The sequence below is a fragment of the Alosa sapidissima genome, chromosome 9, assembly GCF_018492685.1.
Source record: "Alosa sapidissima isolate fAloSap1 chromosome 9, fAloSap1.pri, whole genome shotgun sequence".
Classification (NCBI taxonomy): domain Eukaryota; kingdom Metazoa; phylum Chordata; class Actinopteri; order Clupeiformes; family Clupeidae; genus Alosa; species Alosa sapidissima.
The window spans coordinates 32960375-32979358 of NC_055965.1; the positions used below are offsets into that span (position 1 = coordinate 32960375).

At 41.7% G+C, this 18984-nt stretch overlaps 4 protein-coding genes across 5 annotated transcripts in view; all 4 read left to right on the forward strand.

Annotated features, from left to right (window-relative positions):
* LOC121718943 (zinc finger protein 239-like) overlaps positions 1-18984 on the forward strand; it is a 627858-nt gene that overhangs the window by 536237 nt on the left and 72637 nt on the right. The window lies entirely within an intron of this gene.
* LOC121718854 (zinc finger protein 665-like) overlaps positions 1-18984 on the forward strand; it is a 1212449-nt gene that overhangs the window by 247901 nt on the left and 945564 nt on the right.
* Positions 1-18984, forward strand: part of LOC121718796 (NACHT, LRR and PYD domains-containing protein 3-like) — an 800724-nt gene that overhangs the window by 195480 nt on the left and 586260 nt on the right. The window contains exons 7-10 of one of the 3 annotated variants that reach the window (XM_042104000.1): positions 10369-10539; positions 11451-11618; positions 12894-12940; positions 17339-18702. In XM_042104000.1, coding sequence (XP_041959934.1) covers positions 10369-10539; positions 11451-11618; positions 12894-12940; positions 17339-17886 — 934 coding nt within the window. In that variant the 3' untranslated portion in view covers positions 17887-18702. Of the gene's footprint in view, positions 1-10368; positions 10540-11450; positions 11619-12893; positions 12941-17338; positions 18703-18984 lie in introns of those variants that run through there. The other 2 variants (XM_042104003.1, XM_042103998.1) reach the window with 2 other exon arrangements.
* LOC121718792 (protein NLRC5-like) overlaps positions 1-18984 on the forward strand; it is a 787595-nt gene that overhangs the window by 96883 nt on the left and 671728 nt on the right. The gene's annotated exons all lie outside the window — the stretch shown is intronic.

The window sequence follows — 18984 nt, forward strand, 5'->3', positions numbered from 1 at the left end:
GCTAAGAGCGTCTTAACAGTACTTCTCACTGAGGTCACCAACAGGACATACAGAGGAATTACAACTCAGAAAATACATAATCCAACTTACGTTCCCATTCTTTATTGTGTTTACCTGTGATGAATCAGATTTTAGCATGCAAAATAGCCTACATTTAATGGTCATAATAATGTGATGAAAAGCGGACAAAAATGCAATCAAGTTATGAAACGAGACGTTGCCAGAATAGTTTGACATTATCTTTGCTAAGTGAATATTTTATTAGGTCTATGAGGTAAAAAGCAGAGAAAGCAACATGTGGTTTAGTCTGTAGCCTACTGCATCAAAATCTAAGCCTACACATTTCCTCTCTTTCTTACTCGACTTCTTTCTTATCTTCAAACGTGTTCTTAAGTGACACCGCAAAAAATTATTGCATGGTGCAACAATCTAATCTTAAAATAATTACAATTATTTATGTCTCTGTGTGGTATATAACCTAGGCTACTTGGGATGCTTACATGCAGATGTCAAAGTGTTTCTATTTTCGTATTGATGTGAATTGATGTGTAGATCCGAAGTTTAAATGGTAGGCCTGTGACGTGCAGTCACCTGACATCACCGTCAAATCAGAGGATATTTCAGAACTATTAACGTGGACAGCTCCCCTTAAGAGCATCTTAAGAGCAGTGCACGCGCGTTCACGCTACGAGCATGTTCGGGAAACATTCGGAAAAACCAAACGAACGATCGTAAGATGAATCGTAGAAAACCCTCGTAAGAGCGTCTGGGTCCTGGGCCCAGTTTCCCGATAACGACGGAGACACGCTCTTACGAGGGTTTTCTACGATTCATCTTACGATCTTACGAGCTGCAACATAAAATGGAGACGGAAATTTATAACGGAGTTTATAAAAAAATAATTTCAATTAAAAAAAATAATGATTTGGATTTAAGGGGTTAAACATCAATTTATATTAACGTTCTCATACACATGCACACACACACATTGTATGTACATATATATCCCTATTGCATGGGGTTGCCATATGGGAACAATTGATTTATCTTGTGTTTTGTGTTTCTAATTGGTAGTAACACAAAACCTATATTTTACTATTTAAGTGTGAAAAAGGGGATTTAAGTATTTAAAAAAAAATGTAGGTGCATGATGAGGATATATGTCTCTCTGTGTGTACGGCATGGATTTGCACACTTTCTGAAGGGGACTACTTGGGTGGATGGTTCACAAAACCCACGGTTCGGTTCGTACCTCGGTTTTAAGGTCACTGTTTTCAGTTCTGTATGGTTCTTGTTGTTATTTTTATTAAGGGGAGGGCTCTGTGACAATGCGGTCTCACTACAGTTGTATTATGTCCTCTGACTGTAATAGAACCCTATGAATTTGGGAAATGAAAGTCATATAAATGAAATAAAGTCATGTAAATTATGACATTATTTAATATAAACATTGGTTTAGATAAAAACAATTACTTTATGTCCGTAAAGGAAGGCTATTTATTCTCCAAGACGGACGGCACTATGACAATATCACCATGACATTATCACTTTATTGGCCAAAATACAGTTGAATTTGTATTTTAACTAGATGTATCAGAGCATAAATAATGCACGCTTAATTTAGTTCATTTCTAAAAGATTTGTAATGAAATAAAAAGAAATTCACATGATCAGTAGCCTAATAAGAGAGGAAAAAAAACAAACACAGGTGAACTGTGGGAACAGCTGTCATTCGTTCCTCTTCAGGTTTGATGTCAAATAATAGTAGGCTAACGTTAAAGGTGCAGACAGGGATTTAGCAGGAAGCCGTGTTTTTTTGTGTTTATGTTTTTGTTTAAATTTATTAGCAGATGGTGCTTGGTTTACAATTTAACAGCACCACTACTGGAGAAAAATTCTAGGGGAAACCCTGTATGAATATATAAATTAAAACTTTACAAGAATTTAACTGAATTTTACAACCACAATATATGTATAATTAGATTGTATTACACTTGTGCTACACATAAGGTAACATATGCACTAATGCCTCATTCACACCAGATACGTGGTGTGTGTGTTCCGTCACAGCTGTGGCATGGTTGTGTGTGTGTGTGATTTCAGACTTGGCAGGTGTCTTGCTACGGGTACCAGTAAGTGCAGTGTCAAGTTTGGCATTGTTTGGATAAGAAATGCAAAATATATTGTTAAATATATTGGTATGAGAAGCACACGTTGGGTTTCTCTGCTGTACATAGCCACTCCCCCTCTCACACAGCACAGTGCAGGACCAGAGACAGAGAGGATATGGGCACAGCATGGGTCAAGTTGTTTGGATGATTATCATGTCTGATTGTCAACAATAAAGACTCCCTGTATGCAGTTTGCTTCTATATCATTAAGCTATTCAGAACATAGCCTTACATCAACGCTTTAGGCTTATGTCATTTCGATCAGCTACAGACAACGAGTGGCAGACAGAGTGTGTCACTTACGCTAGAGCAGGGGTTCTCAACCTTTTTGGCAGGTGACCCTTTTTTGATTTCACAAAACGTTGGTGACCCCAATCATTCATATGTTGCGCGAGAGAGCGCAACTCATCTCTGCTGTAACATGCAGACGAGAGCGGTTCTTTAATTTTCCCCAAATGTCCTTATGCGTTGTTTTGCTATTTTATTTTGAACATTGATCAAGCATAATTCTGTCAATCAAACGTCATGCGGCCTGTCTAAGTTTATTTTTACTTAGCTAGATTATAATACAGGATCCGTTACGTAACTTGAATATCATGGTTTTTAATATTGTTTTATTTAATGTATGTATATTTTAATGTAGGCCTAATATACTGGTCAATTGTAAGATACCCAGTATCTCAGGTCTCTGCTGTAACATCCAGAAGAGAGCGGTTCTTTAATTTTCCCTAAATGTCCTTGCGCGCCTGGTTGTTTTGCTATTTTATTTCGAACATTGATCAAGCATAATTCCGTCAATCAAATATCTCATGTGGCCTGTCTAAGTTTATTTTTACTTAGCTAGATTATAATGCAGGATCTGTAACTTAACTTGAATATCATGGTTTTTAATATATTTTTTTTAATGTATGTATATTTTACTGTAATGTACTGGTCAGTTTTACCAAAGTTGGGAAACAATGGGCTAGAGATTGTTGAGTCACATTGTTGCAAATTTCATAGGATGATGCATCATTCCACAAAATGGTTTGTCTTCTCTATCAGGAAGTTAGTCAGTAAGCTTAACAATAAACATATAGCCTTAACTCAAAACAGCTGTTATAGGCTTATGTCATTTTGATCTGTAAAAATGTCACATGCAGCCATGCCTAAATTCTGCTTACTGCACATTAATCATAGGCTAATATATTATAATATAATATTCAGTATTGAATGCTTAGGAATGATGTTTTCCCCTACCGTACTATTTGTAAGCAGGTGTAGCCTACCTGCGGACATGTAAGTGCTACAGGTTTTCTACAGAAATGGCATGTTTGAACGGGCACTGCACTAGTTATATTGAAATAACAGAATAAGGATACGTTTATCACTACAAACTCAGCGGAGTGTTGCAAATGCAGAAACTGTTTATCTGAAATAATATGGCAGCTTGCGGATAGAGAACAACATGACGATAAAAACAGTTAAATGATGAAACTGAATATTGAGAATTGAAATGCAAAATGAATTGACATTTGAATTTTGAGACTGAAGTACCATGGCAAAATGGAATGCAAATCAATCCATGTTTATTCTATTTTTTAACCAAAATTATTCAAATTGATTTTAGGATTGCATTGTCACTTTGCAGATTAAAATACAATTTGATGGAAATTATTGCAAATTGCAATATTAAATTGCATAATGTAATGTATTTTAGAATTGCAGATTGCATTCTCAATCTCATTTGAATTATGCAACATATATGCTTCCATACATTAGGTGTGTAAATGCAACCCAGATCACACTGTTCCCAGTGTTGGGAAAGTTCACTTTCTACGTGAACTAGTTCAAAGTTCAGTTCACAAATTTAAAAATGAACTAGTTCAGTTCACAGTTCATAATTCAAAATTTTGAACTAAGTTCACAATTTCCAAACTAGTGATGAACTAGTAGTTCTTTTTTTTCATATGTTGCTGCGAGCTATTATTTTTCAAAATTATTGCCACATCCCATATAGAATGCAGTTAATTTGGGTTGAGGATCTGTCTCGACAGTCTTTTGATTTGTTATTGGCTTGCACATACCTTGAAAGGCTAGCCAGGTGCTTCAGTTCAATGTGCCATTTCAGGTTTGCTGTGGATGTGACTGATGTGCAGGCAAAGTTTGTACAGAAATGTACGATTTTTCCCATCCTCACTGACCTTGTCATAAAACTTGTTTTAAATGATCATATGAGGCCCCTTTGCTGCTTTGTCGTCTACATCAGCCTTTCTCAAACTTCTTTGACCTGAGGCCCAGTCAAGGCATACTTTGGGGTCATAGGGCCCACCTACATGAACCCAGCCCCCATCAAATTATTATAACAATATCACAATTATTATTATTTTTATACTATATTGCTATACATGCACTTCAGTCAATGTTTAAAGTGCTAAGATTGCTCACAAAAGTTTGTGAAAACATGCACATCAGAGTACTGCTTTACTAATGTAAAATATAATATGGCCTACAGTAGTTTCATTGTTTTTGCATTGTTGCATGATGTTTGCATTAGAAATACTTCTCAAAACAACAGCAATTATATGGGTGCCATTGTTTTGGGATGTTTCCCTCATGCAAGCATCATACACTGATAGAATAGTTATAGTCTGTACTCTGATTTTTTTATGGAAGTTGCATAAATCCACGTCGTTCTATTAAATGTCGTTTCATAATGATTGAAGCTTAGCTTTGCTACCAACGTGCACACGCATGCATTGAATCATACTACGACTTAATTCTATGCCTCTATGTTTGATGACACCAAATCAACAAGTATTTCCTACAAATTGCAGAAACGTTTGTTTTCTTTTTCTGTCCGCGGTTCCTTGTTCCACCTTGAGAAGGTGGAACAGAAGCTGCAGGAAAACAACTTGAAGGAGACATGGGACTGCATGAAGGTTATCACTGGCCTGAAGAAGAACAGCAGCTCTGTGGAGGGGGACCTGCACAGGGCGAACCAGTTGAACCACTTCTACAACAGGTTTGACTCCCCTGCTCCAGCTCCAATGGCGGTGGTCTGTCCACCATCCCCCAGCCCCCACCCTCACACCCCCTCAATACCAGCGCAACACTCACCTCCATCATCACAGGCTATCGTACCCCCACCATCACTGGATTTTGCCCCCCTCCCCCACATGGTGATCACGAACAATGAGGTGACAATGACCTCAGTCAACAGCCTCCCCTCCCCTTACACCCCTCACCATTACAAAGGATCAAGTGACAGTCCAACTTAAGAAATTGCGCAGCAATAAAGCAGCTGGGCCTGACAGACTGTGCCCAAGGCTACTCAAGGCCTGTGCTGCTGAACTGGGGGAACCACTGAAGCACATCTTCAATTTGAGCCTACGCCTTGGACAAGTTCCAACACTGTGGAAGACATCATGTCTCACCCCTGTCCCTAAGAAGCCACACCCTAGTGAGCTTAATGACTACAGACCTGTCGCTCTTACATCACATGTGATGAAGACAATGGAGCGATTGGTCTTAGGCATGCTCAGACCCCAGGTACGCCATGCACTAGACCCGTTACAGTTTGCTTACCAGGAGAAAGTGGGCGTGGACGATGCCATCACTTATCTTCTACACAGGACACATTCCCACCTGGACAAGGGGAAAAGTGCTGTGAGAATCATGTTCTTTGATTTCTCAAGTGCTTTTAACACCATCCAGCCCCTCAGATTGGGAGACAAGCTTTTGCAGATGGGTGTGGACGCTCACCTGGTAACCTGGATTACAGATTACCTGACCGAGCAACCACAGTTCGTCAGACTGAAGAACTGTCTCTCTGACACTGTGATCTGCAGCACCGGAGAGCCACAGGGAACTGTGCTCTCTCCAGTCCTGTTCACCCTGTACACATCTGACTTCTGCTACAACACCGAGTCATGCCACATGCAGAAGTTTTCTGATGATACTGCAATTGTGGGGTGTATCAGGAACGGGCAGGAGGAGGAGTACAGGAGCCTGGTGGAGGACTTTGTGCAATGGTGCAAACTCAATCATCTTCAACTTAACACTTCAAAGACCAAGGAGATGGTGGTGGATTTCCGCAGGTCTAAGCCCACTCTGCTACCAGTTCACATTGATGGGGTCAATGTGGAGGTGGTTAGCACCTACAAGTATCTGGGTCTCCACCTGGACAATAAACTGGACTGGTCAGCCAACACTGATGCACTAAACAAGAAAGGGCAGAGCAGGCTGTACTTCCTGAGGAGGCTGCGGTCCTTCAATGTGTGCAGTAAGCTCCTCAGGATGTTCTACCAGTCTGTTGTTGCCAGCGTCCTCTTCTATGCAGTAGTATGCTGGGGTGGAAGCACAAGGAAGAAGGATGTGGGGCGAATTGACAGGCTGGTAAGGAAAGCTGGCTCTGTAGTGGGAGCTGAACTGGAGTGTATCACTTCACTATCTGACAAAAGGACCCTGAACAAACTGATCAACATCTTGGACAATGAGTGTCACCCACTCCACAGCACTATTGTTAAACAGAAAAGCCTGATCAGCTGGAGACTTCGCTCACTGCCTTGCACAACTGACAGACTGAGAAAGTCATTTGTCCCCAGGGCCATTGAACTGTTCAATGCCTCACTTAATGGAAGAGGAGAGATAGACTTCTCTGCATAGTCTGTCTGCCTCTTCATCCCCTCCATGTTTGGTACTGTCTGTCCACTAGCCACTTGTACCACTGTCTTTATGCCTCACTGTTTGCGTGCTATATTAGCACATTAGCACATATGCATAACCCCCCCCCCCCCCCTTCCATGCCACAGCCGAACTGTGGCCACACTTATACATTTTCTTAAATAGTTAAATATATAGATATATAGACTTTCCTTTACTTTATTTCTGCATTGTTGCACTGTTGACTTACTCATTTGCACTATCACCATGACCACTATCACCATTGCACTACCACCATTACACTCATTCACACAGAGCACCTTAGAGCACCTTACCATACCTTACTATGCACAGAGAATCACAGGCTCAGTCCCTGCCTCAGTCATTGCAAGCGCCTCTGATTTATTAATCACCACTATGTGGATACTGTTTTTAGAATAGATTTAGATTAAGTGTTAGTATAATTTGTAATTTTGTTATTTGTATTTTAGTATATTTTTATATATTGTATTAAGTGTTAGTATAATTTGTATTTTAGTATATTTAGCATATTCTTTATCTTCTACTGTCCTTACTGCTTAGTTGTGTTTTTATATTATATACTTTAATTACTCTTCTGCTGTTAAAGAATGTGTTTGTCTTGTATGTATGCTGCTGAGACCTTGAATTTCCCCTGGGGATCAATAAAGTATCTATCTATCTATCTATCTATCTATCTATCTATCAATTGCGCAGCAAATTATCAGACGATGCCCCGGAATTCACTCTGCAGACCAGCATTGTCCACGTTGCGGACTGCGGCCATAGACTGCGGCCCATAGTTTGAGTAATGGTGACCTGCATGCTGCCATATTAAGGCCTTTTAACGGTGTGTTTTAGCCGGGTTTTCGCGTGGAAGGCTCTGTAGAAATCTGGCACAACTGAAAGAGCGTGCCGTTCACAGACACCAGAATGAACGAGTTCATAGTAACGTTCATCAGGCAGTAATACAGTAAGCCTACGTACAGTTCACGTTCGCTCAAATATATATTTGTTTTCTCCTATTAATCCTTTCCTCTCTTTTTTATCTAAATGTAATGTAATCTGGCGCGAGAGATACAGTCAGTTCGTTACTATCACGTCACTCTTGGAATATATACTGCAGTGCAGCCGCAGCCGTTGAGGTCAGTTCAACAGGAGTCAGCGAGTAGCTTCTAGTCAACAGCTCTGCTGTGCCTCATTTTGCTGTTAACGTTAAGACTTCAAGAAAATTTGTGAACCTTCTCGCCAGGTAGGCATCTGAACTCGTTTTCCTTTACTTTAAGTTATTGTGCTAATCAATACATGAGTTATTACGGAAAACTTGGGAAAGGATGTTGGAGCTAATTAACAGCTATCGTTAACGTGCTAGTTTCTAGTCGACCATCTGGTGTTAATTTTAGACTGATAAGAAAAGTTACCTTTGTAATAGATGTAACTTGTAAATACTTCTCTGTTTTATCAAATTTTGAAGTGTTTTGTTTTTAATGGCAGTGTATACGGTTCGCCTCTGTGAATGTTGTCCAATGTTAGTGTTTCACATAAAAAAAGCAAGGTTAACGTTAGCCTTAACTTAACGTTAGTTCAACAAGAGTAAACCACAGCACGTCGTCAATAATTCTGCTGTGCCTCGCTTTGCTGTTAAGACTTTAAGAAAATTATTTAATCTTCTTGCCAGGATTTGAGGAATTGTATCAGAGGGTAGCTAACGTTAACGTTAGATCTGCTGTTTTTAAGTCTGGTGCCCAACGACCAACGTCCCGCTTTGTTGTTTGAGTCTGTGGGGATCCAACGGCTGCGGCTCGAGCCCCAACCTCTCAATCGGAACTCCTGGTTGTCCTCGCTCCAGAATTCACCCTTCGCTAAGCCACACCCGAAAACCGCCATAGGCCAATCGTGGCTTAGCAACCCGTCACTAGGCACGGGAGGTCTGACAAGCTTTCGAGTTTTGCTATGTTAAGCAGAAGTCGAATTTGCGTTTTGTTTCATTCGACTCTCCTGAATGAATGTAACAGGCATGGGGGACGAAAGAGACATACCATTTAAGCTATGTACTTCCCACAACTTAAATATTTGACAACATATCATGAATGGTACTTCAAATAGGTGTTATTTTAAATAGATTGCTGATGGGTTATACATGTTGGTGAACGTCTGTTCGTCTGTCCGTCATCGTGAAGCGTGTATCTCGCGGTTACGGAAATATCATGCAATATGCCATTTTTTATAGTTAAAAACAATATGTGTTCCCAATTATATCATGTTTCTATAGTGTAACATGTTATTTCACTGTGTCTTTACGTGGGTTAGGGCACCACACATCCAAATAAGTGCCCTTTATGACCCAAAGGCCTTCAGTCTCCATATGTTAAATAACTCATGAACAGTTTTGTTCAGAGCTGAAATTCCAACTGTATTTGACAGAGGGCAGATGTAGGTTGCTAGTGACAAAATATTAACTTTCAGTGTGGTACGATGTCTTTGTAAATGACATTTCATTGAAAAGTCCCGGTTCTCCCCCTATGTAATAAAGCTTGTCAGGCATAGCAACTGTAACTAAGGAGGGCGGGACTTAGCGAAGGGTGAATTCTAACTGAACTGCACAGAGACACAGGATAACGGACAGAGTAGGCTATCTGAATTTGAAACACCTCTGATTCTCAAGACAGGCAGGCTATGAGATACAGGATAGCTAGAACAGATAGGGAAGGGTTACAGGTCTTGCAACAGTATGTCATAACCAATTAAAAAGGACGATATATATATAATTTAGAATATGTGAACTGAAACTGGACAGGCCATAATAACCTCTGACTAGTTTAGGCTACTTATTGTTAAATTGCAATGTGAGCGGCAACCAGCAGGGGAGGATACGTCACAAGATTATTTAAAAAGCAAATGTGCGTCTGCCCTGATTCTGATACCATGGCGGTATTAATTAAACCGTGGGGGGCCGCCATGCTGAAATAAACATAGAGGAAACACTGGGCTGTAATATTAAAATACCATTTTTTAACAAGCCTTCCCTAAATTCTAAAATGTATCAATGTGTAGGCTTATTCATGAGCTCATATCCTGAATAGCACCTAAGCTTCTAACCTCTTTGAGGGTTAGAGACAACATGTGAATGTAACGGATGTCAGCTAGCTTAGCTGTGCTTGTGGAATGTTGGTAAACCTCACTACCCGACGTCTCAAGAGTGCTGCTGGAATGCAGCCAGTAGCCTGGGCTATTGGCTCAATTGTTAGCGCGCTCGCCTCCCGATCCGAGGTGCTGCTGTTCGCGGGTTCGAGTCCGGGCGTGTGCAGGGCTGAATCGCGCAGGTTCAACACAACGCAGGTTACATGGGGACAATCTATATTAAATTAGTGCAAGTGAATTCTTTGACTAGCTGCTGACCAGAGTAGTGATATGACAGTGGTGGACAGTAGTGATCTGATCTGATGTTCTGTTCTTGATTTTTATTGATCAGGGCATTGTGTAAACAGTATATCTTCCATTTATTCATGTTATCTTTTGTTGTGTTCTTATGCAGGCTTGCTGATTGTAAACTCGCAGATACGTCTTGTGAGATTGTGGCTTCAGTCCTACAGTCACCAAACTCCCTGCAACAGCTGGACTTGAGTGACAATGACCTTGGGGATTTTGGAGTTCAGCTTCTCTCTAAGGGACTGTCCAGTTGCAACTGCACAATACAAACATTAAGGTGGGTGCAGACGTTTCTTTGTATCTTTGTCTGAAATGTCCTCATTAGTTAGAAGAACCATGACAACATAACAATGGAACATCAACTGGTCAGCAAAATGGAAAAAGTAGCAATTGACATCCTACCCTGATATCATTGTGCAGGTATCATTCTACTTTTGAGCTTATTTGTGAGTTTTAAAATGTCTGAACTGATCAAATCTCTGTCATATAAGTTTATGATGAAGCAATATGGCACAAGTGAGAGGGGCGTTGGTAGCACATAATGCCATGGCTTTTATTCGGCCTTGTGCTGCAGGTAATCACAGCCATGGCTATATCTGCTACCAACGCCACTCTGCCATATTGCTTTCATACAACAGCTCTAACTAGTTGAGTTAAAAGACATCAAATTGTGTTTTCTAACGGTTTCTAACTAATTTATTTTTTTTTTTTCATTCAACATCCGCCCGGAAAATAGTTCCAGTAGTTCCAATCTCCACGGGGAGCCAAACGCGACACCGGAGAGCCAAGTTCAGGTTGAGAGAGGCTATATGTGCTTGTGCACACAGTGATTTTGCAGAGCCCACTCGTTCATATTATGTCATATGCTGAATTGAACATTCACCCTATTCTACTTACTCCATTTTCTCACTCAATAGCTGTCAAATGTGATGCTCACACTGGACAATTCAGAGCAAAAAGCGGACTGTCCAAGTGCGGATGTCCTTAGATATCGCCAGTCAGGGAATGTCTCTTGTCCAGTCAGAAATTCAGAAATAGTTTAGCCAGACCTATCTGTTGTAAAACAAAACAAATAACTTCAGATTAACACAATATCACCAGTTGATGCATGTAAAAACAATGAAAAGGACATTCTCTCTCTCTCTCTCTCTCTCTCTCTCTCTCTCTGTCTGTCTGTCTGTCTCTCAGGCTCTCTGATTGTCTCATCTCAGAGAAGGGCTGTGGTTTTCTGGTTTCAACCCCCTTTCCCTCTCATCTAAAAGAACTGGATCTCAACTACAATTATCCTGGAGAATCAGGAATGAAGCTGTTATCTGCTAGACTGGAGGATCCTGTCTGTAAACTGGAGATACTGAGGTATGTTCAGAAAGAAACCCTAGTGTATTTAAACATTGTCTCCATTGTGGAGACCATAGTTATTTCTTAATACCGCGTGTACTGGCCTATTTTCAAATGTGTATTATAATAGCTGCATCCACAATCCAATGCAAATATTTAGAGATGCGTTCAAAGATAGTTTAGAGGTGTGTTGCTAACATAGCTGAAAGTTTAGGAACCTCTGCTTTCTGTTTGTCTTGAGTTCTGTGCGAACATTTCTGAACACTCAGTGGAGCTGGAAAGAGTTACTGTTAAAATGGACTCTTTGCACCAAATTGTATTAAATCTTACTATTCAGAGAAAGCATATTTGCCACAAACATTTACCACTGTTTGTTGAATTTGAATGCCTCTCAGATTCCAGGCTGTGAGATTAACAGAAAGACAAGGAGATGAGCAGACAGACAGGGAACAGTTTATCCCCGGCAGACAAGAAATGCTATTTTCTGATTGTCTGACAGAGAGGCTATTAATTCTGTATATCAGGACACCTATGAAGTAGCTCAAATTTAACCAAGTTAAAGGTACTCTAAGCAATGTTGGGTAATGTCACTTCTGTTGAAGTTCAAACAAAACAGAGAGCTACCTCGCCTCTCCCTCCTGTGAAAAACCTCCTGAAGGTGTTGTCGGTGATTGGCTGGAACAGCTTATGTTTCATGGTCCAGGTTGGACTAGTCTGTTTTAGTTGCCGTTTTTGTGGCTTTCCTAAGAGACCGTGTTTTTTTTAAAGTGTATTCAGGCAGCTAGCAGATGGTGAGGTGATGTTTGCTGTATGTGACAATATGTCAGTAACCAAAGAAAGTGGTACAACAAACGATCATTAATTCAGGGTTGGACTGTGAAGGTGTTGCTGGTGGTCCCTGATCATGCATTAAATAATGGAGTTTCACTGCTGGAATGTGCATTTGTTATTCAAAGGGAGTCCTCAGGTTGCTCACTAACTCTAATCTAAGTACAGGACAGACAGTGTCGGGGCATTTTACTTCATGATTGTCTCCTGAGAACTAGAGGGGTCTTGAGGCGTCACCTTGGATGCCTTTGTATGCGATAAAGACAGCTGGAAAGAGATTTACTTCATTACTTTATATCAGGAAAAACATGTACGGCAGCAGGCTATTTTCTGTGGGATAATAAATCACATTTCACAGGTGGCACAAACAGAAAAAGAGCAGCGTTGAGATCTGTCAAATGCTACGTGTGTGTGACATTTTGTTTTTCAGAACTGACCGTGTGTGACATTTCGTTTTTCTTACAGAACTGACCACGCTTCTTTAGACAGAGCACGACCACGTTTGCTGAAATGTAAGTTAATTGTTTATTTAGTATTTGTGATCATTCACATGTTTTAGCTTGAATGTGTGTATGGGAGTCTTGTAGCTGTGTGTGTGTATTTGGTAAAACATGACATGCCACAAAATATTCTGTGTGGGTGTTATAGTATGGTGTGCTTGAAAGTGTGTGTGTGTGTGTGATGTGAGCAGAAGTATGTGTGTGTTTCTGTGTGAGCGGAAGTGTGTGTGTGTGTGTGTGTGATGTGAGCAGAAGTGTGTGTGTGTGTGTGTGATAGCAATGTTTGCTAACCTTTGTGAATGAATGTTTGTGTGTGTGTATGTTACAGTATTGTGTACAGTGTGTAGCTATTTTGTGTGTGTGTTTAGTGTCTGTGTGTGTGAGGTGACCAGAAATGTGTGTGTCTGTGTGTGATGTGAGCAGATGTGTGTTTGTGTACGTGTTAATGTGAAAAGTGTGTGATGTGATGTGAGTAGAAGTGTGTGTGTGTGTGTGTGATGGGAGCAGAAGTGTGTATGTGAGAAGTGTGTGTGTGTGATGAGATGTGAGTAGAAATGTGTGTGTGTGTGTGTGTGTGTGATGGGAGCAGAAGTGAGTGTGTGATGAGATGTGAGTAGAAATGTGTGTGTGGGTGATGTGAGCAGAAGTGTGTATGCGAGAAGTGTGTGTGTGTGTGTGTGATGTGAGCAGAAGTGTGTGTGTGTGAGAAGTGTGTGTGTGTGTGTGTATGTGTGTGTGTGAGAAGTGTAGGGCTGAACGATTTATTGCATTTGCGATAATATCGCGATATGATGAAACGCGATTTTTAAACCGCAAAGGCTGCGATTACGCTTCGTAATATGTGACGTCACCAAAACGCATTTATACTTGCGCTTGCCGACGCGCCACCGACTCTTCACACCGACCACTGAAGAAGCAAAAAATTTAAACAAGAGGACCAGCTAACAGTGTCAAGAAAGGTCTGATCAGTAGAGCTACTTTGGTTAAAAATAAACCTCTTCATTACCTTTTGCTCGAACCTGCCATGTCCCTGGTTCTAGTTCATAATTCCCCTGTGCTGCTACTCTGACTGGTAACTTCGTTCACTTGTCCAGCTGACGATTAAAACTCCACGACTGTTTAGGCTGCACAGCAGCCATTGACCTGTGCACTGGGGACTTTGTTTACTGGAGTACAGTGACAGTGGGGGCATTTGCGTTATCCGCAAGTAGTTGACACAGCTAACCACCAAAAACCCAGCTGTTCTAACATTAGCTTACCAGCTAAGGGTCTAGGCTACATACATGCTGCTAACTGCTGCTAACTTTGCCTGTTTAAAGAGTTTTGTCTCCCCGATTGGCTTTGTTGTGATATGAACAAACTAGTTAATTTGCATGCATGCGTATTGCGCTGTGGTGTTGATGATGCTAACCTTTAGTTAAAACCGAGCCGAACGGTCATTCGGCCGCATTTATTTGCGCTACAACAATCTACAGTAGTTTGTTCCGATTCACGTGCAAGTAGCCTACAGAGGAGAGGAGTGGGTCTGTGTGTGTGTGTGTGTGTGTGGTGTGTGTGTGTGGGTCTGTGTGTGTGTGTGTGTGTGCCACAGGACAAGGAGAAGCTGTGTCAGTCCCACTACATGTAGACCTATTTGTTAACTAACGAAAGAAGATCATATCTACATGAAATAGAAACGTATCAGAATCAATAAATGTTTACAAGGCTGGAAGTTCAACAAATATAGGTCTACTAATGTGATTAAATAATAAAAAATGTTTTATTCATCAATCTTATTCAATGACCTAATGCCATCATAACATAGGCATGGGCTCCAGGAAAGAACAGTTTATGTTTAACTTATCTAATTTTGTGTTGGTCTATAGAATAATATATTGCTTGTCTTTGTTGAATAAGACAGAAGATAAAGAGCTTAAAAATAATCGCATATCGCAATATTGGTGAGAAAAATCGCAATTAGATTTTTTTCCAAAATCGTTCACCCCTAGAGAAGTGTGTGTGTGATGTGATGTGAGTAGAAGTGTGTGTGTGTGTGATAGAAGCAGAAGTGTATGTGTGTATGTGTGTGAGCGGATGTGTGTGTGTGATGTGACCAGAAATGTGTGTGTGTGTGTGATGTGAGCAGGAGTGTGTGTGTGTGTGTGTGATGTGAGCAGGAGTGTGTGTGTGTGTGTGTGATGTGAGCAGGAGTGTGTGTGATGTGAACAGAAGTGTGTGTGTGTGTTTCTGTTTCTGTGTGAGAGGGTGTGTGTGTTTATGTCTGTGTCTAGTGTGTGTGTGTGATGTGTGATGTTAGCAGAAGTGTGTGTGTGTTGTCATGTTTCTCTCTCTCTGTATATGTGTGTGTGTTCTCATGTTCTATCTCTGTATGTGTGCGTGTGTATGTGTGTCTCTGTTCTCTCCTCTCGTCTGTAGATGCCTGTGTGTATGTTTGTGTTGATTTAGTGTGTGTGTGTGTGTTTTCATGTTCCCTCTCTGTGTGTGTGTGTGTCTTCTCTTGTTCTCTCTCTGTATGTGTGTGTGTTCTCATGTTCTCTCTGTGTATGTGTGTGTGGATGTGTGTGTGTTCTCATGTTCTCTCCTCTCCTCATGTGTGCAGGGTAGTGGTGTTTGTGTGTGTGTGTGTGTGTGTGAGATGGTAGGGTAGTGGTGTGTGTGTGTATGCTGGTAGGGTAGTGGTGTGTGTGTGGGTGTACTGGTAGGGTAGTTGTGTGTGTGTATCCTGGTAGGGTATGTATGAGTGTGTGTGTGTGTGCTGGTACGGCAGTGGTTTGTGTGTGTGTGGGTAGAGTAGTGGTGTGTATGGGTGTGTGTGTGTTTGTGCTGGTGTGTGTGTGTGTGTTTGTGTGTGTGTGTGGGTGGGTGGGTGTGCTAGTAGGGTAGTGGTGTGTGTGTGTGTGTGTGTGTGTGCTGGTAGGGTAGTGGTGTGTGTGTGTGTGTGTGTGCCGGTAGGGTAGTGGTGTGTGTGTGTGTGTGTGCTGGTAGGGTAGTGGTGTGTGTATGTGTGTGTTAGTGTGCTGGTAGGGTAGTGGTATGTGTGTGTGTGTGCTGGTACGGCAGTGGTTTGTGTGTGTGTGGGTAGGGTAGTGGTGTGTGTGTTTGTGCTGGCAGGGTAGTGGTGTGTGTGTGTTTGTGCTGGTAGGGTAGTGGTGTGTGTGTGTGTGTGCTGGTAGGGTAGTGGTCTGTTTGTGTGCTGGTAGGGTAGTGGTGTGTGTGTGTGTGCTGGTAGGGTAGTGGTGTGTGTGTGCTGGTAGGGTAGTAGTGTGTATGTGTGTGTGTGTGCTGGTAGGGTAGTGGTGTGTGTGTGTGATGTGAGCAGAAGTGTGTGTGTGTGTGATGTGAGCAGGAGTGTGTGTGTGTGATGTGAGCAGGAGTGTGTGTGTGTGATGTGAACAGAAGTGTGTGTGTGTGTTTCTGTTTCTGTGTGAGAGGGTGTGTGTGTTTATGTCTGTGTCTAGTGTGTGTGATGTGTGATGTTAGCAGACGTCTGTGTGATCTGAGCAGAAGTGTGTGTGTGTTGTCATGTTTCTCTCTCTCTGTATATGTGTGTGTTCTCATGTTCTATCTCTGTGTGTGTGTGTGTGTGTGTGTGTGTTCTCATGTTCTCTCCTCTCGTCTGCAGATGCCTGTGTGTGTGTGTTTGTGTTGATTTGGTGTGTGTGTGTGTGTTTTCATGTTCTCTCTCTGTGTATGTGTGTGTGTGTTCTCATGTTCTCTCTCTGTATGTGTGTGTGTGTTCTCATGTTCTCTGTGTGTGTGTGTTCTCATGTTCTCTCCTCTCCTCATGTCTGCAGGGTAGTGGTGTGTGTGTTGGTAGGGTAGGTGTGTTTGTGTTTGTGTGTGTGTGTGCGCTGGCAGGTTTAGTGGTGTCTGTGTGTGTGTGTGTGTGCTGGTAGGGTAGTGGTGTGTGTGTGTGTGTGTGTGCTGGTAGGACAGTGGTTTGTGTGTGTGTGCATAGGGTAGTGGTGTGTATGTGTGTGTGTGTGTGCTGGTAGGGTAGTGGTGTGTGTGCGTGCGCTGGTAGGGTAGTGGTGTTTGTGTGTGTGTGTGCGCTGGTAGGGAGTGGTGTGTTTGTGTGTGTGTGTGCGCGCGCGCTGGTAGGGTATGTATGAGTGTGTGTGTCTGTGTGTACTGGTAGTGGTGTTTGTGTTTGTACTGTTCTCTCTCTGTATGTGAGTGTGTGTGTGTTCTCATGTTCTCTGTGTGTGTGTGTTCTCATGTTCTCTCAATCTGTGTGTGTGTGTGTGTGTGTTCTCATGTTCTCTCCTCTTGTACTGTTCTCTCTGTGTGTGTGTGTGTGTGTGTGTGTGTGTGTGTGTTCTCATGTTCTTGTACTGTTCTCTCTCTCTGTGTGTGTGTGTGTGTGTGTGTGTGTGTGTGTGTTCTCATGTTCTCTCCTCTTGTCTGCAGATGCCTGTGATCTCACACTGGACCCAAACACAGCACACAGAAATCTCTCTCTCTCTGAGGGGAACAGAAAGGTGACACGTGTGGATGATGAGCAGCCGTATCCTGAACACCCAGAGAGATTTGACTCCACATGGCCTCAGGTGTTGTGTAGAGAGGGTCTGACTGGACGCTGCTACTGGGAGGCTGAGTGGAGTGTTGATGATGGAGCTCGTATATCTGTGGCCTATAAAAGCATCGAGAGGAAAGGGGGCAGTGATGACGTCATAATGGGACGGAATGCCAAGTCCTGGAGTCTGGACTGCTCTCCTGGTCACAGATACTCTGTCTGCCACAATGATGAACGCACTGGCATACCTGCCCCCTCCTCCCGCTCCAGAACAGTAGGAGTTTACCTGGACTGGCCGGCCGGCACTCTGTCCTTCTACAGCGTCTCCACTGACACACTCACCCACCTGCACACGTTCCACTCCACATTCACTGAGCCCCTCTATCCAGGGTTTTGGCTTTATTATTATGGCTCCTCATTGTCCCTGCGCAAGATCACATGAGCTCCTCCTCCAACAGGTACATCCACCCTTTTCTCCCTTTCTCTCTCTCTCTCTCTCTACCCTCAGTCTCTGTCCCCCTCCCTTCTCTTCTCTTCCTCTCTCTCTCTCTCTCTCTCATTCTCCTCCATTTTCAGATGTGTGTGTGTGTGTGTGGTTTGTATGACACTGTAATGTAATATAGGCTTGTAGGCACAAGAAGCTCTTTTACAAACAGTAAAGATTACATTATTTTTGCTTTGCATCAGATTTAATGTTGCCCACTGGCATATCACACACATCAAGCTAATATTTTTGAAGTTGAATGTGTGTGTGTGTGTGTGTGGTTTGTATGACACTGGTGTCTATTTAACCAACTGCCAAAATTCAGACTTAAATTCATCAAGTCAAGACTCTGTGTAACATTCCGCAGTAACCACGTAACCGTAGCAACATCCATTCTGTTGATCTGTGGCCCTGGCAGTGGAGCAGGGCTTGTTACTATGGCAATAGCTCCAGCTTTGGCCCATAGACTGTATAAAGAACTGCAGGAACACCAGTCACACACACTCCTGTTCATACACATGTATGTATGTGTAATGTGTAATGTATGTATGTATATTAAATTATAGACTACCGTTTGATGAAACTAAACAAATGCTGATATTGCTTTCTTTATATTATGCTCTTTCCCTAAAATGAATGTGTGGATTATGAGAATGTTTTCAACAACAACAATATGATGTATTCTGTTCTCCCTAAAGTTTAGTTATTTGCTGAATTATCTTTGAAAAATTATTTGCTGATCTGAGGTGTCAGTGTTTTTATGTGTGTTTACATGCTTGTTTTTCTGACTTATATGAAATATGTAAATAAAATGTGTTTCTGACTTTTAAATGTCTAAATAAAGATTTTGAAAGGAGATTTAATGAACCTGTTGTCATTTTATTTGTTTCATTGTTTTTTATGCCATAACAAAAAAGATTATGTGATTTTTATTTTGTGATTTTTTTTCCCCTTCAAACTTCCTTTTTCTGTAGTTGGACATGGCATGCATTGACCACCACGGCCATCTCTCCATTCAGTGCAACACTGTAACAGATTGGTGTATTGCAGTAGTTA